Here is a 24,364-nt window from a genome sequence, read left to right as displayed (position 1 = left end):
ACCAGATGTGAATTCTTGAACAAGAGGGATAAAATCTGAAGTAGTTTAAAATTTCCTCTCATAACTATTGTATCAAAGTGATTTATTATAAGGAGAGGCCTGTGATATGTGAAGTCACCTAACTGTGCATTCATTACTACTGTGTCTAAATTAGTGTTTCCCATTCTGCACATGTGCATGCCATGTGATCTGTATTTGGGTCCATGTATGGGAACAGGTTGATTTTAGATGAACCATATCTGAGACCAATCAAGACCCTTAATCTTTTTTGTTTGGTTGTATATATATATATATATATATATATATATATATATATATGAAGGGTTATTAATATTATTAATCTCATTATTTTTCAAATATCTAACTTTACCAGAAAATATCATAAAAGTATATATTAAAAACATATTAAAAACAATAAGCTAATCAACCAAACCCCATCCCCCTCCCACCCCAAAAGTAAAAAAGTGATGTATATTCTTTTGGTAAATAACAGTTCTTCAAATTCCATTTTTATGAAATAAATGTTGTTTTCAGTAATTCTAAACATTTCTTTTTATTTAGGATAAAAGGTGGGCCACTCAAGAAACCCAGGAACTAGTAGATGTGTTGGAAAAATCAAATATTCCTCTCTTACATCCAGTTGTCCTTATTTTGGTAGGTAACTCCTGTAAGTTACTGTAGAAAGCATCTCATTAATTCTTTTAAAGTATTATTTAATATAAATATAAGTAATATGTAATATAAATAATTTTAAAATTACACTAGATTTGCACTGCTGCTAACTCAGAATAAAATTGTAAAATCAAACTGTAAATTGGTCTCCAAAGAAACTCATTTTCACTTCAATAAATGTACTGCATACTGTCAGAAAACAAACTGACACTAGCAAATTACAGTTTATTAGTTATATATTTCTGGAAAGGCTTATTGTGGCTGGCTGGTTGTACTGAACTCTTAACTCCTGCCTTGCTGTTGTACTCTGTCTCTGTGGGGATGCTGCAAAGCTTGTGCTGTGCTTGGATACTCAGTTGGAACAGAATTAAGTGGCTTTCTTTTTTGCTATGTGTGTGTGGTCCTGATGGCTGCAGTGTTTTTCGTACAGGCCAGGATGCCTTGGCCTTCTTGGCCCCCTGAGCCCACGCTGGCTCCTGCTCAGCCACTGCCAACCAGCACCCCCAGGTCCCTTTCCACTGGGCACCTTTCCAGCCCCTCTGCCAGCCCGTGGTGCTGGGTGTGTTTGTTGTGACCCAAGTTCAGGACCTGGCACTTTGCGCTCTCAAACCTCCTAGCCTTGGCCTCAGCCCATGGATCCAGCCTGTCCAGATCCTTCTGTAGAGCCTAATCTATCATACCTATTATAGCCTCACCTATTGTATGCTGTTCTCTTGGAGTGAGTTGCTGTGATTCTATGAATATCAATATTTAGCATTTTGTTTCTAGACCATCTTATTTTCTTGACCCTGTTTCTGGGAAACCTCAGGGTATAACCTTATTTTACTGAATCATCAAAGATAAATTACTTCTGCCTTTCATAATCAGAGCAATTACATATCTCCAATTCTGTTGGTCATTTGCAAAGCCACTGGATGTGCAAAATAGTCTTTTTTGCACTCCATTAGTTTTCATTAGTCTTTTAGCAAGAATATACAAAACCATTTCTGTCTTTGTTGTATTTTGAGTGTGAAGATAAAGTTGGAATTATTTATCAACTAGCTAATGCTAAGGTGTCAAAAGCATACTTATTTTGCCCAACTGATAGCACTTTCCAGTCTGGACTTTCAATTAAATACTTTTTTGAGTGTGATGCTGGGAATGTGAAAATAGTTTAATACTTGAAGCTATAAATATTCTGGTCTTAGTATCTCCTAAGAAATAGGAATGCAAGTAATTCTTACACTATCTCCCCATGAAACTCGGGTTTTGCCCCTGAGATACTAGGTCTTGAAGTCATTGTAGAACCCAGAACCATTTTTAATGAAAATATATTTGCCTGAACAGCCTGAAGCATGCATGAATTATTTAGGTAGACTCCTTTTAAAATAGGTGTAGGAGAAAATAATAAATTTAATCCCTTTAGTATACTCCACATGCATCAGTTGTTTCTGACAAGTACTTGAAATTTCTAAGAACTAGACATTGGAAGAAAATCTCATAACTAGGTGGAAACAGTTGTGAATATTTAAAACACTGATAGAAATACACTTCTTAAAATTATGTTGCCTAATTGCACTTGGGCATCTGGTGGATGTACCACACTATCTTTTAGAAATACCAGAAGGGAAGAAGAAGAGATCTTGTAGGTATGTTTAGAGTGCCAAGAATTAGCTTAACAAATCATTGTCTCCTATTAATCACTGGAAAGTATTGAAGTCCTTTAAACTTCTGAGCTCTAAAACTCATTACAGATGTTATGGTAGACAGAAACTTCCTTCAGCAGTCTTAATTTAAATTCAGTGTTGGGTGTCCTCTTCTCTAAGGCTCATGAGTGGGATTTTCATCAACTTTATTCTTTCCTGTATATATACCTTTTTAACATAATAACTGAAATAATTGTTCATAAAAAATCCTGTAGTACACTTTCTTTCAATGTAAAAGGACATATTAATAGTTCTCTGACAAATGTGAATCAGAATTTTAAGCAGTATATTGACATTTAAATGCATAGGTCTTAGGTACCAGCTATAAGGGAAACATGTTTTTTTACTCTCAAAAGTAAAACTCTTGAAAGAATAAATGGGGAGAGCAACTAACTGCTTCTATTCCAAACTCATAACTAGGAACAGTCTAATGCAATTGTATTTGGGTAATTGGAAATTTCTTGTCTATTCTTTGATTTTATGACAAAAAGCAATTTCTTCATAATAATATGATAATTAAGGAAAAAAGGGGATTTTTCCCTTCCAATAGTCATCTTCTTTAGTTGTAGAAATGACAGGTGTTATTATTGTGCCAGACTCTCTGTTTAACCAGCCCAGTGAGCATTGATCCAATAAAAAGATGAGCTTGCACTGGACACGATGACTTTTTTCATGTTCCCACCTATCAGTTGCCCCAGATTCAAAGTCTATCCATTATCCTGGTGCCTGACTGGATTGTTTCATGGCATTTGTAAGCTGAAGCAGCAATGGGATCACTCTATCTGGACAAAAGGGAAGATAAATGTTGCAGGAGAAATAGGCATCACAGAGGTAAATTTGAGGCAATTATTTGTTTGCATCAAGGCAGTATCTTCAATTATGCTGTAACCTGACAAATCATATTCTTAAACTGACATTGCTTTTTTGAGCAATACATTTTCATGTTTGTAAAGGGTATGAATGGATTTGATTTTTATGTTGTTGCTTTGCTTAGGGTTAGAAAGAAAGGAATGTTAGTACTTCAGCTCTGTAGTTGCAATTATTTGCATTTCAGTACCAAAGTTAGTTTGAGAAAAATCTCTTTTCAAAGCTGTTAAAGAGGTTAATAGTAAAGAAGAGCTAGATTAAGTTCTTTCAAAATAATAGGTTTAATAATTTCTTGTAAATAGCTGTAAATGAGTAGTACTTACTTAGCCTTGTTTTGGGTAGAAAATAACGAAATAATGAGTGTGTGTGAAAATTAATCTCTGCTTGTGTAGTAGAAGACAATAGCTTTGCTTCTGGTAAGTATGCATTTAGGAAATAAACAGCTTTTTTTAAAAAGTGCTCCAAGGGAAAATGAGTGGGGACCTATTTTCTGTCAGTGTAAATGGAACACAAAGTACAAATAGAACTTGAAACAATTTTCCTTTTAGGAGTAAAGGTATTTCTGCTATTAATGGACATTGAAACCTTATATGTACAAATCATCATACTTAATTTTGATTTCTACAGCTAATAGAAGTTTTGGAGGGAAGCTGATTAAAACGTGGTATATGTAAGACTTGGGAAAGGATTGAGCTAGTTGGTACCTCCCTGAAATACCAGTTACAGAAGCACAGAATATTCTGAGTTGGAAAGGACCCACAATGATGATTGAGTCCAACTCTTGGCCCTGCACAGGACACCTCAAGAATCACACCTTGTGCCTCAGAGTGTTGTCCAAACACTTCTTAAACTCAGTTCAGGTCCTGTAAGATCTGCCATGTTTGTGCAGCATCCTTGATGGAAATGAGACCTGCCTTTCCCTGCCCAAGGGCTCAGGCTTCTTTTGAGGTAGTTTCTGCTTTTTAAACTTGAAGTGTTATCTTGAAATTAACCCAATAAAAGCAACTAATTTGCTATACTGAAAGGATCGTACATTTCCAATTAAACTTTAAAGAATTTAGTTTTGTCTTGAAAACCTTCAAGATACTTACGAAAGACACGTGTATTCTATAGTCCTCTGATAGTAAAAAACCCAAGCAAAAACACTCCTCTGAAAGTTAATCTAGAGCTTATAAAAGAATGTTGTTTGTTTTCAAATTTAATTGAATATTTTTAAGATGCATGACATGTTCTGGCATATTGGTTTCTTCTGCTTTGAAAAAAATAGTTTTCATGTCCCTAAATGTATAAGCAGTGGAATTCATTAGTAAATAGAAGCTAAGAAAAGCCTTTTTTAGTCTGTATTTTTATGTGTGCTTAACACATAAAAATCAGATACTAAAAGCCATCAGTCTAAACTGGCACACTATGGAAAAAGTGGATTTTGTTTTTTCCTCATCTGTTCTTTTGCAGGTGCACTTGGATATTCCAGAAAATAATTCTTTCAGTATTGGGATGGAAGACCTAACTACAATCAAGAAATTTGCAAGAGAAACTAAAAAGAAAAATATTTTAATTTATGGTCTCCTTATCCAATATAAGGTATGTAATTATCTTTCTGTGTGCAAATTATCTTCTTTTGCAGTTTATATGATTAATGATAGAATCTTCATTTAAAATAAAATCAAAGGGAAATAAAAATGACACGAAAAGGATTTTTTTGGAAGATTCTTGCCTGTTCTTGTTCAAAATTCAGACAAGCCTGTAGTTATGAACAAAAATGTAAGCTTTTTGATTAGAGAGGAATAAATGATAAACACTTTTTAGAAATGCATGAAAACATCAGGACCCTTTTTGCTTTTCTGCTTAGGAAATTGCTTTTTCTCAACATTAGAAAAAGAGAAAAATAGTGAAACACATTCAGTCAGTGGTTCTGCAGTGTTTTATGTCCCTCATCAAAATGAGTTTGGTACTCAGGTGACAGGAAGGGCATGGTGTATAGGTGTTGAAACAGTGTCTGTAATTGTAGCAAATTGCCTCAGCTGGAGGCAAAAAGAATTTGCACTCCAACATACTTTGTACTCACAAAAGCTATTTAAAAATAAACCATTTGCCTGGGAAACATGTTCTGTCAACCAGAAGAGTGGGCTGCCTTGCCTCCAGTGCAGATAAAATTTTTCAGCTTTTTAACTCAGCAAACTGAAGTTTGAAGGAAGAAGCAAACTAGAAATTTTAATAAAGAAGAATAAATGTAATCTTAACTGCTTTTTTTAAAATTATATCTTTGGGTTTATATATAATTGACTAAATGTGGCTTTAATTTTAAATATTTTTCTGGTATACCAAGCACTTGATTTTTCCCATCAAATTCTGTTGCTTTATTAAGAGCTGTGAGTATCAATACCTATCAGTTTATGTTTTTATAGACTTTTAATGCCAACACAATATGAACATTGCTATTATATGACATTAGTTCATCTCTTGTTTGTAAAACACCAGTGGACATACAACTGATCAGTTTTCTTTCTGCTGCTATCAAATCCCATTTTTTCAGGCTGAATTCTGGCTTCTTTTGATAAAAATAATTTGAATAACTATTGAAATATAGCTCTAAGAGTCTCCTTATCATGGTAAAAAGGAACGCTTCAGATATTGCTGTGGTCTAACTGCAGTTTTTGCCTTTTTGACTTCATTGTGTGTATGTGATTTTATATTCAAGTGAATCAAATAGACACATGTGGATAGCAACAGTTAGTAAACCTGACTGGAAGACAGAAAAATCTTTTATAATCTTCAGTGGATTTTGATGTGCATGGCAACAAGACATTTTAATATTAATGGGCACATATAAGAGCAGTTGAGATCTGAATGGGAATTCTTGATCTGTGGTGATAAGAGAATTGCAGCAGACTGCTGCCTCCATTCTTTGAAAATAAAAGCTAGAATCATTATGTAAGATCATTGTAGGGAGAATCATCACTTATTAGCATGGAGAAAGTCTTATATAGAGTAAAACACTTCAAAAAGTAAGTAAACTATTTCTAACTGTCTTGTTTTATAATGGCTTTAAAACATGTCCCTGCTCACAGAGACAGGAATAGGAATATAGTCTTGAGTTCCTGCTGTCTACTTTGATCAATAACAAAAGAATAGGTTGTACACATCATTTGTATATATGTGATATGTGTATCAAGTTTACTTTTGGCTGCAGATCTATATAGAACATTATTGTTTCTAGGTAAAGGCCTATGGAAAGATTTGATGTATGAATCTAGAAATTACATAGCCCCAAATTAATTGCTGGTCTGGGTGGGACTGAGAGACTGTGAACAAAAGCAAATTTTTACATGAAAAAACATTTTTAAAATAGTTTCTTTTTTTTTTTTTTTGACTTTGAAGTCCAAAGCATAATTTCATGATTTCAGTCACCAAGATATTTTACTTCTAGTACAAGCCATTAATAGATGAACCTGTACATGAGTTCCATCATTCATATAGGCATGATGAGGAGTCCAGAAGAAGTAGAAACACAAAAAAGCACCTGTGCTAATTCAGGATACCCTATTATTGTAATAACTTCTGTCACTAGATGCATTCTAGAAGTCCCAGAAAGCTGTAGTTTATTTCAGGAAAAGAGTGATGACAGGTTACTTCATGGAGCTTTCCTCTAGCTGACAGGTTTATATCATCACTACCAGACATACACAGCTGATAGGTACACATTTCCCAATTTAAAAAAAGGGGAATTTATTGAGACAAGGCCATGGTAATGTTCAGGTGAAATTATGTTATGTTTCATAGGGTTATTTGATTAAGTGGGTGTAAGGATATGTTGATATAAAAGAAAATGGGGGCAGTCTTTTGGATTTTGCATTAGAAAAGCAAATTTGTTGAAATAAATACATTTTGAAAATATAGCTTTTTTATGTTTTGGAAGTGGAAATTAAATGCTTGTAGAATCATGGAATTCAGTTTTGATGGTATCGAAGGAGCTGTGAAGCCCTAAGAAAAAGTATGAGCCTTTACTTTCACTTCTTAAAAGCAGTGTTTGTTTGGTATGTAGAAAAAGATGTGAAGTACTTTTATGATTATTTGATATACCAAGAAACTAATCAGGAGAATGAGAGGAAAAGGCTTTAATGTGCTGTATAAATGACCTGCTTTTAACCTTTCATTTGCCTATAACAAGTGCATGGTACACAAATAGTTATTTGTCTTATAAACATCATGCATAGAATACCACATTACTGATATTGATATACAGATCCACTTCATAAAATCTCTAGTTTGCATGCTAAAAATACAGTTAATTTAATTTCCATTTATGTTTTTTCTTTTTTCTTTTCTAAAACAGTTCTGCAATGCTAGAAGTGGTTTACACATTCAAAATGCAAAGGGCCAAAGAGTATTCAGTATCTGAGTCTGAACTTAGGGAATTTGTTTTTGACCATTTTTCAGATAATTTGAAGGAAATAGCTGATAAGTAATGTGAAATAAAAATAGGGAGAAAGGTCCATTTTTTAATGGATGATATTACTGGCAAGGGTTGATGAAAATGTTAGTAAAATTCCAATTCCTTAATTTAATAAGAAGTTCACATTGAAAATAGCAATGACTGGCATGGTATTATATATTAGAATAAGAATCTTTGTTTTAATAATCATATCAAGAAGGATGTAATGGAGAAAGCAAATTCTGAATATTAGGATGAAAACCTATAAAAAGATGCCAAATGATTAGTAAATAATGTCATACTTAGAAGGAGACTTAAGAACTGCTAAAACCCCAAAGAATATGAAAGCGAATGTCAAACCATTGCATCCATGCAGGGATGGATATATATTAAAACTATTAATTTCTATCATTGGAGGCACAAGATTTAGGAGGATACCTCAGCTGCATGTTGTTGTTCTATGTTCTGAACAATGGAATTATACTGAAATTGGGCCTTGATCTCTCTCACACACACACACACACACACACACACACACACACACACATATATTATTATCTTTAAACATGTGCTAGGTAGTTAATGGGGTTATGCTTGAATATGACAGTAATGTTTAAAAAAAACCCCTATTTTCTTTATTTACTGCTCTTCTCCCTTTAAAAATATCCATAGTAATAATAGTCTTATGACTGAATTACAAAAATGATCAATAAAATAATAAAAAGAGACAAGTAAAAGCATTTCCTAGCATGGGAGTTCAAATTCAACAGCTTGTAATGTTTACAGAAATAAAATCTTAGCCTGTAAGTTTCAATAAAGACTGTTACTGTTTGGAGGGATTAAAAAGGAACAGTAATAATCCAAAATAAAGCACATTTGGATGGACATAGTAAACCACAGAAAGCTTTAAAATAAGAAAGTAACATTAATATATCTTGGTTATAGAACTGTGTGAATTCAAAATAATCCTACTTCAGAGAAGCACTGACAGAATGTTGTGTCAGAGCAGCAAATATATGCTGGGCCTTGCCTAGGGTACATTGGGCCCAAGTACTTCTGCCTCTGAAACTTCTGTTTGGTTAAGATAAAGGAACTATTCACTGACAGCCAGAAAAATCACAGTACCTACACTAAAAAGAGACAAATGATGCAATAGAATAAGTATTAGATAATAATAATAGAAAAGAATAATAGAATTGGTATGAAGCTGCTTGAAACTGAAAGGAACCTGAACTGTGGGTGTTTTCTTATGCAAACATACTGAGCACTTACTGTAGCCTTAAAGATTTTTTGAAGACAAGAGGCTCGTCTGCAGTGTGGTTGATGGCTCAAGAAATACTTAGTGTGCTAGAAGTGTTTTATGTCTGTCTTGGTAAACCCCAAAGGTAAACATTTATGATTTCTTTTTCATCAAAGATCCCTTAAAATAGTATTATGGGTAAACATTAAGGCAGTGTTTCTCAAAAGAGGGAACACACCCCTCAATGGGATAATCCACAAACTAGAAGTTGGTTTGGCAACCAGTAGTGAGATAATGAGCCTGGAGGGCAAATGAAGCAAAATCACAAAATAAAATTTTGGAAACTCATTAAAAACAAATAGGTTCTGCTGTACATGACCCCTGCATGCTTCTTAATTCCTTAATAATCAGCATAGAATTGGTCAAATGATTGCAATCTGATTAAAATGATTGGGATGCTGCCTGGAGACAGCAAAAATGACATTTTTAAAAATTTCAGCTGCAATGATGTAATAGATTGTAATGCATTTATTTACTTACATTTATTCCTAGAAATCCTTAAGGCCAAGTAATTACTGTTTAGTATTTTCAAGAGGTAGAAGTTGAACTTTTAAATTTTGTGATCCTATGGACTATTCACTCTTTCACCAAGGAAAATTGTGCAAATTATGTGATGAGCCAGAGTGGTCTTGTTTCCATGGAGTTTAGGACAAAAAAGAAAACCAAATGAGTCTGAACCTTTCTATATGGATAGGCTCATAAAAATCAGAATCTGTAGCTTTCTCAATACAAACTCATAGGCAGTCATTCACCAGTAAAACCAGAAACTGATATTTATGGAGGCTTTACACATTTTTATTCTTAATTATTAGTACTATCTGCAATCAGTCATGGATGCGTATTTTGCAATAAGTTAAACTGACATGATGAGAAAGATTTACAAACATAGCTTTGTATTTTGAACTGAAATCTATTTGATCAAGCTGGACTTTTGTATCTCTTTTGTACCATTCACAGGATGTCAAGAAATTAAAAAAAGGACATGTCTCTGGAACATTAGTCAATTAAGAAATGTATTAGGTCAAATTTTACCAAAATGCTTTTGAAGTTTTGGGCTTTGAGTCAGGAAAGGTCATAAACGCAGAACTTTGTAACCTCACTTTGCTTGCAACACTCTGGTGCATGACAATTTGGGAAGCACAGCTGCTTGGCTGCTCATTTTAGTAGATATCCTGAAGCTTGATACTGGATAATATTGATCAAAAAATTGGGATTGCTATTCTTTTATTTCAGAGTTTTGGTGTGTCTACCTTGAATGCATGCATATGTGCTCTTTTATTTCCTTGTTTTTTTCTCTTGACACCTTTCTCTGTTGTTCTCTTGTTTCCCCTCAAGTCTTCCTCCTCTTCTAGCCAAAACAGGTAACAAACCAGCAGATTTCCTCCAGATTTGCAACTCTTCTAAAAGCACTCAAATGAATATTTCCGCAAACTAATTTCTCAGTGCAGTACCAAATTCCCAGTCTGAGGAAGATGGGCTTTTAAGAAAAATAATTGGTAACCTTTAGGGCTTTCATTAAATAACTGTAGGTTTTTATCACAGAAAGGTCAGAAAGTTGCTCAATTTGTCTCTGCTATTACAAGTTCTGGGAGTTTAACAAGCTGCACAGAAAACTATGAGGTTAATATTTTATGCCTTTTACACATGACCTTTTTAGACTTGCTTCAGCTATTGAACTTCTAATTGGAGAAATCAGAGTTCTTCCATCAACTTGTCAGTCAAAGTGATTAAGGCATGTAGGCATATCCTAAAAGTCGTGACTTCATAAATTGCCCTTTAAACATCCTTGCTCTTTTACCTCAGTTCAGCCATTCTGACAGTGTTATTCAATAAAGGTTGCCATTTGTTTCTTTTGTGGACATTTTAATTGTATTATACATATTCCTCTAAAAATAACTCCTTAGTATGAAGAATTTTGGGGAACAAGTGGATTTGAGGTGAACTACCAGATTCTCAAGTGAAAAGGAAAATATGTGATATACAATATAGGAACTTGAAAAGTATGTTAGTTTAAATTATTCTGGATACATTATTGTAATAGGAAATAAACATTGAATTGGAACCATTTGCAAAAACAAATACTATGAGCATCAAATCTGAGTTTCATCTTCAAATCTGATAGTATGAGTTATTCTGATTTTTATTTCTTATTAAACTTTGATGTTGACCTCTTATCTCTTAATGGAAACATAAACATTTAAGATGAAAGGACTTTGACACAAAATTTTGTTTGCAAACAAATGCCTTTCAACTTTTCTTTCCATTGCTAGCCTGCCTGACAGAAACCTCTGAAGACCATTACATCTGTTTAAGGGCAGTTGCACTTTTGAGTTGTTAGTGCTGCAATTCTCCACTTAAAGTGGTGTTTGTACTCTTTTACTGTCTAAGTTAGACATCAAAAATGAATCTTCTCACTTGGCTTCCATGCTGTCTCCCAGAGGCATCATTTAGTAGGTGACTAAAATACTGATAGTACAGAATACTTTTGGTTTTTTCCTAGCTTAGCTCTGATTACATGAAACAACAGTAACAAAGAAGCTTTCTAAAATTGTTCTGTGTGCTTAAGAGGCATTTTGAAAATGTTAACAGCTTGCTGTTGTGTTGGTTTCCTAATGAGTTTTGTATTTTGAGTGCACTTTTTCAATTAAAAATATGGCTGAAATTCTTCAGATAACTTTTTCCAGTTTCAAAGCAAAGTTTAGTTTTATAGTGAAAGTATGTAAAGGTTGTAGCAATTTTCATCACTATATTGGACCAGGAAAAGTTAGGAAGTTCTTTAGCCATTTAAACACAAAAATTCTCTTCAAGCTGTACATTTTAGTAGTTGTAACAGATCTTCAGGCTCTTATAGTGTGGTAATTCCTAAAATTTTTGCAGCAGAAACAGTAACCATCAAATCTATATTGGGAGTATTAATTTCCTCTTTCATCCTCTACTGCTATATGTTAGCAGGAGTCAAGTAATCCAGCCTCAGGCTAACTTTGGGGTATTTCTTTGGAAGGGCTGGAAGATTGGTGGTTGGGGGTTCTGTATGTATTTGACACTAAGCCTCAAGTCTTATTTGTTGTTTGTGTCCAATTGTTCAGTGAAAGTCATCCATTATGCATCACACCAAGTGCTGAAGTATTTAAAAATGTGTATAACACATGGCAAAGGCCCAATAACGTCAAGAATGAAAAATGCCCCAGCATGCACAGCCATCAGATCCCAGTGATACCTGGTCTGTCCTAGTAGCTGCTTTGTGCCCTTGGACCTTTTTCAGCTTTGTCATCCGTCGCCTGTGGAAGTATCTGTCCTGATACATCCCAGATTTGGGTTTTGCTGCAGTGGCATTTATTATGCTGCAAAATGTCAGCATCAAAGATGGCCATAATGGACCAGATCAGAACTTTCTCTAGGTCATTGTCTTGTGTCCAACAGTAGCTGTAAGGAAATCCCTAGGAGGGAATCAGACCAGGGCAAGCATATATGACATCCCTAAACTTTCTCCTTACACTCAGTAATTCCTAAGTATTTCCTGAGCCAGAGAGGTTTTCTGTGGAAGTATTAGCCCTGATGGGTTTCTGCTCCATGCTCTTGTCTTCTGAGATCTGTGCAAACTTTTAGCCTCCAGTGTGTCCCCTAGTGAGCAGCAACATAGATTGGAAAACAAAGAAAGAGGTGGTTCTTTGCAAAGTAGTGCCCTAAGCACAGGAGCTTGCTACTGTATGCTGGGATCTCATAATTTAGAATTTGAAATAGAGATGATTTGTTTTACAATCACTTACTTTCAACTTCATTTATCATTTTATTGTCTAGTTACTCAGTTCATAATGAGCTTCCTGCATTCCATGCCAGTCAGCCACTACCCTAATGGACTTCATATCATAAGCAAACTCATACAATTACTTACTATTTTTTCCACTTTTTTTTATGAATGTGTTGAACAACCTAGATCCTATAACAAATCCCACCTGAACTATGTGGGTTCTGTTCTGAGGACTAAGCATTTTCTCCTACCTGCTCTACTTAGTCTTTTGAGCAAGGATTTATCCCTGGCAGGTCTTCTGTCTTATGTCTTGGAACCTTAGTTTTCTTCAAAACCTTTGGGGAGGAATTTTGTTGAAAGTTTTGGAAATCCCATTAAATTCAATCAACTGTCACCCACTCCTTTGAAGAAATACAGTGAGAATGCACATTCAAACTTAAAAACAAAAGCATGTTGACTTTCTCATAATCTTAAATTGCTCCCTGCTATTACTATTGAGTATTTAATTGTTTGTTAAATTTTCTGGTACAGAGTTACAGATTTCTATTCTGTAGTTCCTGTATATTTTCAGAATTTTCTTGTTTTAAATTGGAAATTATTACCAAGCTTTTGTGCCTGCTAAGGCAATTTTTAAACTAGAGATGATGCACACCACTAGGAACCTGGTGCTTCTCTTAATTAGAGATAAGGCCAGAACAATCACAGTGCATTCTGGTGCTGGCTTGTGGTTGCTGAGGGCTATTTATTTTAACATTCAAAGGTAACAGGAGCAAATCTCGTGGCATCTTCATCTCACCAATGTTAAGTTTCTAAACATTTCAGCTGGCTTTCATCTAAATATGTTTTGGAACATCTGAATATGAAAATATGTTCATATCTCAAGACTGTGAGATGCAGAGTGTTTGAAGTTAGATGAAACTGTTCTCTTAAGACGTGGAAATGTGTGGATTGAGGCTTAACAGAAATCAGAGAAAGATCATAGGAAGCCTCCACTGGGTAGTGATTTTCATCTGAATTTTGTTGTGAAGTATATCCTGGAAGTTATTTTCCAGCTGAATACTTGGATTGAATAAAAGTGGAAAATGTCTACATTATAGATTTTCCAGCATTTTCAGTCTGAACTCATTAAATTTGATTTTAAAGTATTCTTTGAGGAGCTGCTTTCCTAAGCCAATTTTTATTTATCCTCAAAACTAATATTTTAACCATATTCCAAGCATTACAGTATACTTTCTCACCAGGTCAGATGTCACATTTTCTATTGAGCATCATGGCCCATTGCTTTGCAATGGACTTATATAAATTGTCTTGATTTATAACTGTTTTGCTCTTTGAAGTTTCTACCCAGCAGCATCTTTTAAAAAAGGGGATTGTTTACATTTGAGTTTTATTCAACCTGTGTGGTACTGGCAGCAACATGAATGGACATTTTTGGCAGAACCCCTGCCTTCCATTTTTTCCTTGACTCAGTCTTTCCATTCTTATGCAGCTATGAGCTCAAGTGTTTTTCCCTTCTTTATTTAATTCCAGTGTTCTGTGCTTAAATTGAGTAGACCAGGTGTTGAATTTTGTAGGCAAAATTGTAGCAAATGATATGAAAGATGGAGATAACGTGTGATTTCTACTTAAACAGCAGCAGGATAATGAAGTATGCTTTGTAAGGCTCACTACACAGCAACTTCTATGGTCACTTGCTCCCAGAACTGTGCAATTATAAATGTTTTTCCTGTGAGGTCTTTCATTATTCAAAATGAAATAAAATGGGTTCAGAACTTTCCTTCAACTAGGTCAGATACCAGTTCCATAGTTCAGCTTTTGATTTTTGTCATCCAAGTGTGCTCTATGCTTGCCATGTTCAAGGCACAGAGATTCTTCCACAGAACTATGGCATAACTACGTTTACAAGCTCTTGAGTTCATAAACCAAAATATTGATCATGTCAAAAGGGGAGAGCATGTGCCTTTTCCTCTGAAGTGAAGAGTTATTTTTTTATGGAACTATATGTTCTCTGCATGTACTGTTTCTAAATCTTTTGGAGAGAAGATTAATCTGCTTTGTTTATAGAGGTTCAAAATGTTTTGGGGTTATTTACTGCACTCTGAAGTTCCATTAAGCATGTTTGTTTGTCAAAATTCCACTTCCTAAAGTTTACTCCAAACCAAATCTTAAGTAGTTAGCTGTTACTAAATAAGGGCTAACCATGCACCTACGTCCAGTTCATGTAAGATTTTGTTGATTAATGTACTATAACTCTTAATGGCATGTCATGCCACCCCACTTTTTTCAGGCATGAATTGAAAAAAACCTCTTTCTCTCCTAAACAGTTAATATAATCTCTTTGCTGAAATAGTTTATCCCAAGAGTGAGAGTGGGGATGAAATTTAGTGGTGTAAGAAAACAGCCACTGAAAGTTTTCCTAGACAGGTTGCGTGTCAGTCACAGCGATAGCAAAGGGAGGATCGCAGTTCTGTCAGCTGCACTGCGGCTTTTGTTGTTAACAGGGTTTGCATTTCTAGTGGAAGGGCCACTGTGGTTTCATGTGTCAGCAACTGCTTGTAGCCACGTCTCTAAGAGCTTGAGACAAGTATGCTTCTAAAAGAGATGGATTTCAATGTCAGTGCTGAACAAAATGAGTGGCTAATAATGTTGCTTTTTCTTCATGCATAGAAAAATAGGAATTAGGTGACAGAAAAAAATCATCATCCAACCCCTTCGCTCTACATGCAAGATTGTTCCTTTAAGGAAACATTGTTGTCTTTGCCTTCCTTCTGTATTGGTTTTAGTAACTTTATCAATCTTGCCTATGTGACTTGATAAATCTCATCTGAAACATGTGTTTGTCTTGTATACCCATCTATTTCAGCTATTCATTGCTTGGCAAACATTGTTACGTAATTAACTCTGTATATTTTTCCTTTTCTAATTCTTTATAGTATGAATTAGGCCATTCTCTCCTTCTGTTTGAAAAGGGCATATTTTGTACTAATTGATATTATAGCATTAAGACAAACTGCTTGGAGACTCACTGGCTCCATGCCTAATTACCACCTCCATATTCTTGATTAAGGGGAACATGAGCAGCATCCTTTTGAACACAGAGACATATAGAAATGTTCAGGGTTATTATTGAAAAGCAGCTGCTCAAATCAGAGTAACATACTTCTTTTTTTTGTAAGTCAGGATTTTTCTTCATGTTGCCTTTTGAAAATAATGTTCACTCTTGCCTCAAATCCACAAACTAAGACCACCACAAACTAAAGTGCTACAAAGGGGCAGAGCTAAGATAGCTTTTTCTTTACAGAAAAAGAGAGTGGGAAACTTGTTTTAAAATAAAAAGTTCTTAAAAACTGTGAAGCACTGATGAAACTACCAAGGGTTGGCTTTGGCTTTTTTTCCCCCCAAAGATTCTGTATCAATATTCCATTTTGCTAGAAGCAGTACAGCTGTGTTTAAGAGAGTACTTGCCAATATAATTAAGGATGTGAAGGATCAGATTCACTTGGGATGGGAACATTGGTCAGAGGACCTTAGAGTGCTAATTTATAGCATAAGCTTGCACCAAATTATGCCAAAATCAGAATAATATTCAGTGTCTAGCCTAAAACAATGCTAAATCATTTGAGACAGCATCAGTTTAGTTTGAAATGGAACATTTGCACATGGCTCTTAACATTGTTTCCATACAGAAGTGCAGCAACAAGTTTCATTTTAATCCTAGGTCAAGTGTTTTGCAGAAAAAGCCCTCTGTATCCTGATAATGTAGCAACTGTGTCTCCTCACTGATGTTTTTCATCCAAAGAATACACACATTCAAGTGTACAGGCAAAAGTGATGTTACTGCAAAGAAGCACTAGAAACTTTATTGGTTTTTAACTGAATGAGAGTTTTTTAGATTAAATAGAGAAGTTTTTTCACTGAGAGTGATAAAATTTTGGCACAGGTTGCCCAGAACCTGGAATCATTCACAGTCAGGTTGGACAGGGCTCTGAGCAATCTGATCTAGTTGAAGACTCATTGCAGGGGGGTTGGATTAGATGACCTTTAGAGGTGCCTCCCACCCAAACCATGCTGTGATCCTATGATTGTGTACTTTGGTATTGGGTTAAGCTAGTACACTTCAATGCTACTAGTCCAATGGCTCTTTTTGTTCCTGTGATGTTATCATTCATAGCAGCATGTTTATTATTTCTACAAGCTTTAGTAAGCACTGTAACTTGATATCTTTATAAATTGTGTTTACTCTAAATTCACGTTATCTGTAGGACTTGACTTTATTTGGTAATCAAGGTAAAAACAAGATGAATGTAAAATTTAACAGAAGCTTTCCACTTAAAAATAGAATGCTTTTTTGGTGACATTAGGAAAAACTTTCTTGGCTGTGCATAGAGGTGGTTCCCAAAATTGAGAAAGGAATGTTCTTATTTGTATAGTTTTCTTAGTAGATGAAGGTGGATTTACTCTGTGCAGTGTGATCTGTTCATTTACTTAAAAATACTTGTGCCTGTCCTAACATTGTGTTCTGTGAAAAGTGAGCAGTGTCTTGGCTCTATATGCATTAGGCATGCTTTCTTATGTATCTGATGAACTCCTCCTTCTGTACAGCCACTATAGTGTCCTAGCTTCTGTCCATTCACAGAGATCCTTGTTAGAGTTCCTGCTACTGGAGACTGTCCAATCAGAACAATGAGCCCAGGTGGGATTGGAATCTACAGTAAATGAATTAAATTTAATTTTGAATTCTTATTTCCCACTTTTCTTTGCTGAAGAAGGTAAGCTGCATCCTGGTAGGGAGAGCCAACATAATATTAGGAACAATTTTTACTGTTTTCTTGTGAGACAATGCTTTCAGGCACATGATGTAATTTTGGGGGTTGTCTTGTGATTTGGACTCAATGAACCTTGTCAGACTCTTCCAGCTGAGGATATTATATGATTTGATGATTAATCCAGATTTAGCCAAGTGATTCAGCTCTATAACCCTTCTCTCTTGTACATACACTGTTGATGCTAGTGGAAGCTACAGCTGTGAAATTTGCAGACGTTCCTCTGTATTCGTCATGGATTATTGTCCATGGGTTTCAGCTTTCTTTGTGGCTGCCCTCTCCACAAAGACTTTGAACAGACCCCACAGAGGCTTTGGCATTTTTTCCCCATTTTTTTCCCCCAGGGAATACACTGCAGCTCATTGCTCCTATTTGGTGGTAGTGTACAATATGTTTTAGTTGCAATAGGGTTTTCATGTGTTCATAACCACCCTCAGCTTGGGCACCTGGTGTCAAGAAGAGAGAATAAGGGGTAAAGAGACACCTCCCTTATGGCAGGGGGGAGAAAAAAGGCAAGACAGGAGGGAATGTTGCAGGAGAAAGAAATAAAAAAGACTGGGAATTGGGCAACAGCAATGAACTTGGCTTTTTATGGCATGGGTGGAGTAGACAGTGGAGTCCATGATCATTTTACCAGTCTTGGTAGTTTGCCACACTTGTTAGTGCTGTTCCCAATGTGTCTTGTGGATTGAAAAGTGAATAATCATATGCTATTAAAATGCTTTATGCAAAAATATCCTGAAATAGTCTGCACAGAAACTCCTTAATTATTTGAGTTCTGACTTGTGTTAATCTTTGTATTTTACAATTGAAAACTGATACAGTGAACTGTTTATTTCCTCGCTATTTTCTCAAAAAGGCATCTAATGTAAAATTAATTATAAGCTGGCTCATTGAATGTAGAACATGGTCCATAACTCTTCCATTGAGAACAGGAAAAGCATTGCAATAGCCGCATCATCTCTGAATGAGGGAAGGCTCTTCCACTCCTACTGCCGGAATTTGGAAACTCTATCAATACATACTTCATAAATATAGATGAAAATATCACTCACGTTTTTAATCTTTCTAGAAGATCTAAAGCATTTAAATTTAAATTTGCAGTTCAGATGATGTATCCCCACTTGGCAACTGTAAAATAGGTCTTCTTTTTAATATTCACTCCAGGGATATAGTGAGCAAAATAAGATTAAAGATATGATATTAAAATAAGAGGTTTCTGAGGGTTGTGCTTTGTAGGCATGTTTGGAAATATTTGCTCTAATCTACTGAGACAATATTTTACTACATATGAAAGATATCTTGAAGATGTGATTTAGGACAATGAGCATACATTTTACATAAACATGTTTTATCCAGTAAAGACCAAGTATTGTCTTGAATTGATGAGTTTATTATCATGGCAATAATATACATTATAGTAAAAAGATATTACAGGAGGAGAAAGCCAGAAGATTTAATCACTGCAGTCCAGAGGTGAGTTATTTTATATACCAATGAGTAATTATTTTATATACCAATGAGATTTTATAATGCAGACTGGATTCTTAACCCAGTATAAAAAAGTGTTGATTTGCAATCCCTGCAGCATAAATAGTACATTTCTTCATCAGTCAGCAATACTTTTATTACTGTAATTATAGTCAGAGGCAGTAGGATTTTAGGCATCTTTATCCAGATGATAATTATATATTTATTACTCAAGTTTCTAATGTTTATTTTAAACCAAGACATTCCTAAACATGCTCATCCATGCAGGAACACTCAAGGCCTACCAGGAGTTACAAATGCACCCTACACTGAAACATGGCATGCTATTGTGTTGATGAACAGTATCTGTTCAGCATGGCATAGAGAAGGCTAAAGTGGGAGTAACTACAAAACTGTTCTTTTTTGCTTGATCAGTCAGATATAAATGAAAGTATCAGTGATACAGATCATGTTCTTGCTATTCCATCTTTCTCACTTGCTGGAGTTTATCAGCATCTTTCGGTAGAAAAGAAACTAGGATGCAATGTTTTTAGTGTAAGCTAAGAGGAAGAGTGAGCTGTAGTAAAAATTCAAGTAGCAGAAAGGAGTTGTAAAAGTCAGAGAATAGGGTTCTCTGTAAAATTCCTGTGAAATTTGCCTACCACGATCCTTAATTTCTGTGCTTTTCTCCACCCTGGAATTGACATCAGCATCAAGTTAGCAAATACTTAGTGGCTTCAGCTGAAGCATTTTAGCTCAACTGCCCTTGTTGAAAACACCATGTGATGATGAATAGCAGTTTTTGGACATGAGGTGCAGTTAATTCATAAATCTCCACACAGACACCCTCTTCCAGACGTATAGTAGCCCCAGGCCAGTATCTGCGGAGGAGTGGAATGCGTACGGATTCACAGCTTTACTTCACAAGTTTCTTGTGTGACTCCACATTTTCCTCCCCACAGCATTTTATGTCTTTTAAGTCTATTGTGTCTCAGAGTTTTTGAACTGTTCATGCTATTAGTTTTTTCTTTCCACACCCTGTGATAGGTGAATAGCCTTCTGCATAGCTCTTCATACATACTATTGCAGTTATTAATGCTTTCATTGTAAGTGAACATTATTTATGAGATACTTGTGGAGTGATTTATCTCTTTTCAAGTATGAACAAGCTATCAGGTTTAGAAATAAGCACATTTATATTCATTTCTCTGCATCTGTGATTGATGACACGACCACGGATGCTATGCTCTGTGTGGGGGAACACATTCTAGGGAATGCTGTGTCTGGCCAGATCTGGAGATACAGATCTTAGTCTCTGTCATCCTTTGTAAGAAGATCTGGGAGGAATGAACATACAGGATCAGATTTGAGAGAAAGAAAAAGTGGTGAGGAATTCTCCATCATAAGCTTGGGATAGAGAAAATATTCTACCTCACTCTGAGCTTTAAGGCTGAATAATGGGGGTTTGGTTTCTGTTTTGTTTTGCCTGTTTTTTACCTTGTAAGATTTTGATTTATTCCATTGCTTTGATATTCCACAATTATGGTGTTTAAGAAAAACATTCATTTAAAAAAAAGTGGCATGCAAATTAATTATGCAGTATTTCAGAATTTATTTTGATACCTCATTCTAGTATTTATATATGTTTATAAACAATGTGGGGTTTGGTTAATTATATTCAAGGAAGCTGAATTTAAAGTAAGCTGGGTAGAAGCCTGGAACCTGTGAGTTCTAGGAGAATGGAGGGTTTGTCTGCATGTCTGGTTGTGAGAAGCAGGATTTTGTTAGTGTTATGGTCCGTGTTGACACAGTAATGGTACTTCAGTTTTTCAATTTCATGTGGATAGCTCGGGAGCAAGAGTTTGAACAGGAAAGTTGTGGACATTCCCTCATTTTATGCTTCTGTTTACAAAAATGGAATTCATAACAGCTACTCAATTATGAAAATAATTGTGCCAGACTACTCATCATATTTCCCTGCATATGCATGTTAAAAAGCTTTCCTTAATGACTGATGAAGATGTTCAGTAGAGACCCAATTATTGTCTGAGATGCTGAGGGAAAAATAATTTCAGTATCAATCAACTGAGTTATGCAGTGATGCTGGTATATCCTATTGAAAAAAACCCCAAACCCCACTGTTATAGAAGACTGGTTGATGATGCTATAAAAATTAACATTAGCAAAGTAAAACTTTCACTTTGAAAGACTGTTGTGGTGTGCTGTAATGTCCCATTTTGGCCTTCCAGGTCACTTTCCCAGGTGTCCCTATATGTCTATCCCTTCCCCCTTACCCCCATGCTGAGTGAGTCCTGTCACTCAGACTTAGCATTCCAGCAAGGCCTCGTGTGGTTGGTCAAGTTCAAAGGATGCCCTTCAGGCCTGGGGTCATTGGCCTGTCTGGGTGTCATCTTCCCCTGAGACCCTGCCCCTCTCACCTGGTTGGTGGCTCACCTGTACCTCCCCTCCCCCTGTCCCTGAGCTTAAAAAGGTGATCAGACCATGCGGTCGGTGTTCTGTTGGAGCAGGTCCTCGCGTTCAGACCTCTGTAACCATGGAATAAACCTCTGGACATTAAACCTTCCAGCAGAATCCTCTCCTTTTTCTCTTCACCATCGCCTGAAGCTATTCCTCTTGAGGTAACGGGGTTCCAACAAGCCTGGACTTGCTCAGTGCCCAGCTGCAATCTCCAGCAAGCCAAGGTATCTCTGGGGTGGTACACCGCAGTTCCTGCCTTTGGCCCAGCAGCGAGGTTCAGACTGGCCCAGGCACAATCTAACTGGCAATATTGGGAGCTTTTTTTTTTCCAATAAAAGACAATGGAAAGTTTAGTATTAGTGATGATAGCATTTTAAAGTAAGATTATAAAAGTGACATAAAGCAATGGTAGGGCCCTTTATTCCTTTGGAATTGCAAAATTTAACCCCCAAAATAAACACACAGATTTGCTAAGACTTGCAAGAATAAGAAACTTCTCCCATAAGACTTTTAGATATTTTCTGGACGTTTTAACTGTAAAATTCTGGGTTTATACTGTGATTCATCAGAACAAGCTTTGGAGAAGCCTTTTTGTTATGCATTGCTGCTTTAGGTTGTCAGATTAGAAATGTTTTCAGGCTGTGTCAGTACTTGAGCAGTATAGAAGGAAGAGCCCCAGGTGGATCTCCCCAAAGTAACCCTCTGGTACTAGTGTTGTAGTATCTTAGCATAGCTGACAAATATTAAGTATGTTTACAATGTTTTTCCTCATTTTTTTGTTTGTTTTTTGTGAAGTTGTAACACTAGTATAACAAAAGGAACCTCTGTGGAATCATACTAGATTTATTGCTCCATGTGGAATATACTACTGAAATATTCTGCTCATGCTGTAGAACAATAAAACCTCATAGTCTTTGCTGTTGACATCCCTGTCAGTGGTCACTGTCCTTCCAATACCAGTTCCACTGGAGTTTTCATGAGTAATGTGAACATCTCTAGGTTCAAGACTTGATCATATCATACTGCTTCATGTGAGGAAAGATGTTCTCCATACAGAGTTATGTACACACTTTCAAAAAATACAGCTTGAAAAACGCCCCCGGCAGTCTTGATTATATCTTTGCCTACTGTAACTGAAAAAATTATAGACACCTGAAATTTATTATGAGCATGGTGAAATCACAATGCCAACTCGTAGCAGAAGGCTTTGACTGTAAGCCTCTGCATCTTGAAGTTCTGCATATGCTGTGTGCTTTATCCATGTCGCAGGGTGATGCAGTCTCATCCAGCTGGTACCAGACTAGAGTCAAAGCAGCAGTGGTGCTAGAGACTCCTAGAAAACGTTCTCTCCTCAGACTCAAGTGGCTCCATGAATTCTGTTCATCTGGGGTATTGTCACAGAGTGTCTACTACAGATGGAAGAGTAGGAAAAGGAGGGAACTCCTGATGGCTTTATGGTGGCAGTGTAACAAAAGACAGGAAGACTCGAAGTGGAAACAAAGATGAAAAGAAAGGACTGACTCCATATATGAGGCTTATAAAGGAGATTCATGCCATTGCTTCTGCCACCTGGTGTTACCATGTCTGACAGACAAAAGGATGATGAAGTGCTTCTCTGAGTATCCACCTGATATATCTGCTCTTTGGAAACCAAAGATTTGTGACATAACTATCCTTGGAATTGCTGGAGTGAAAACACCTGATCTAGACCTCAGATTTGAACTAGACTGAAGTAAAAATCTGCAAAATGTGTATTGCTTAATTACAAGGTCCTCAGCAGCATCATTGCATTGGTCTGCTCTTACTGTGCTGCTCTACCTGGTGAAGACAGCTGAATTTAGGAAACTCCAGAAGGTACTCTTTTCCTGCATTCTTTGGGTTAAAATATTGACCTGAGATTCAGTTTCCTGTCCCTCCTGCACTGGAAAGTAGCATCAACTCTCCTCTCCCTACAACAGCTGCTTGCCTTTCCATCTTGCCAGGCAATCGTCCCTTCTCCTTTCATTTTTTGGTACAGGAAATTCTCTTCTCCTCTCACCTGCAGCAGCATCCTTTTTATAATCTAATAGTCCCTGTCCCTTACTCCTTTCAGCAACAGAATTACCTGTTACTTTTATTATTTACTCTAAATTATTTTCATTTCCCCTATTTTCCCACCTCTGTCCAGAAGTTTCCACTCAGCTCCTATGTTTTTGGCTACTGGTATGGAGCAGAAGTGGTCTGGAATGGGTGTTTGGCTCAAGTGAAACCCAAAAAGCCTGGATGCAGCTAGTATAGAGGCTCTGCTTGGGAGGAGACCTCTTCCAGCCCAGTGAGACACCCATCTGATTGACCTTCTACCCTCCGTGCCCCTCACACAAGTTGTCTGGTGCAACTGGTGCTTAAACAGATGTTCTGTGACTCTTCCAGGGGAACCTGTGCCAGATGGCAGGATCCACAAAATGGATCCCTGTCACTCTCACTCGCTGTTATTGGACTCAAACACAAATACAATCTAAATGAAAACAGCATTAAACACTTTAGCTAAAAGGTACACAATGCAATTTCTTCTTTTACTAATTGGATGAACTCTTTGAATCAAGATTTTTATAATGTAAGTAAAACTGCCAGCTCTTATTTTATTGCTTTTTATTGCCTCAGGCAAATATATAATTTTGATATTTAAATAATTGGCATGAGAAAGTTGACAGTTACTAGAAAAGTTATAACCGTGAATCATCAACTCAGACAATAGCTTTTTTTTTAAACAGGGGTGGGGGATATAAAAGACTTCCAGATGTTATTTTGTTCATGTCCCTCATCAGATGAGAATATTCTGAGCAGGCTGCCCCAAGCAGGTAGTATTTCTCAAATACCGATTACCAGAAATTCTTCCTGACATATCCCAAA

General features: G+C 36.1%; 1 protein-coding gene across 2 annotated transcripts in view; it reads left to right on the top strand.

The window, feature by feature from the left end:
* CRPPA (CDP-L-ribitol pyrophosphorylase A) overlaps positions 1 to 24,364 on the top strand; it is a 106,530-nt gene that overhangs the window by 57,982 nt on the left and 24,184 nt on the right. For both annotated transcript variants that reach the window (XM_058809183.1, XM_058809174.1), the window contains exons 8-9: positions 562 to 654; positions 4,677 to 4,805. In XM_058809183.1, coding sequence (XP_058665166.1) covers positions 562 to 654; positions 4,677 to 4,805 — 222 coding nt within the window. The remainder of the gene's footprint in view (positions 1 to 561; positions 655 to 4,676; positions 4,806 to 24,364) is intronic.

Source organism: Ammospiza caudacuta, chromosome 1 (genome assembly GCF_027887145.1).
Source record: "Ammospiza caudacuta isolate bAmmCau1 chromosome 1, bAmmCau1.pri, whole genome shotgun sequence".
Lineage (NCBI taxonomy): Eukaryota > Metazoa > Chordata > Aves > Passeriformes > Passerellidae > Ammospiza > Ammospiza caudacuta.
This window is presented reverse-complemented; position numbering and strand designations above follow the sequence as displayed.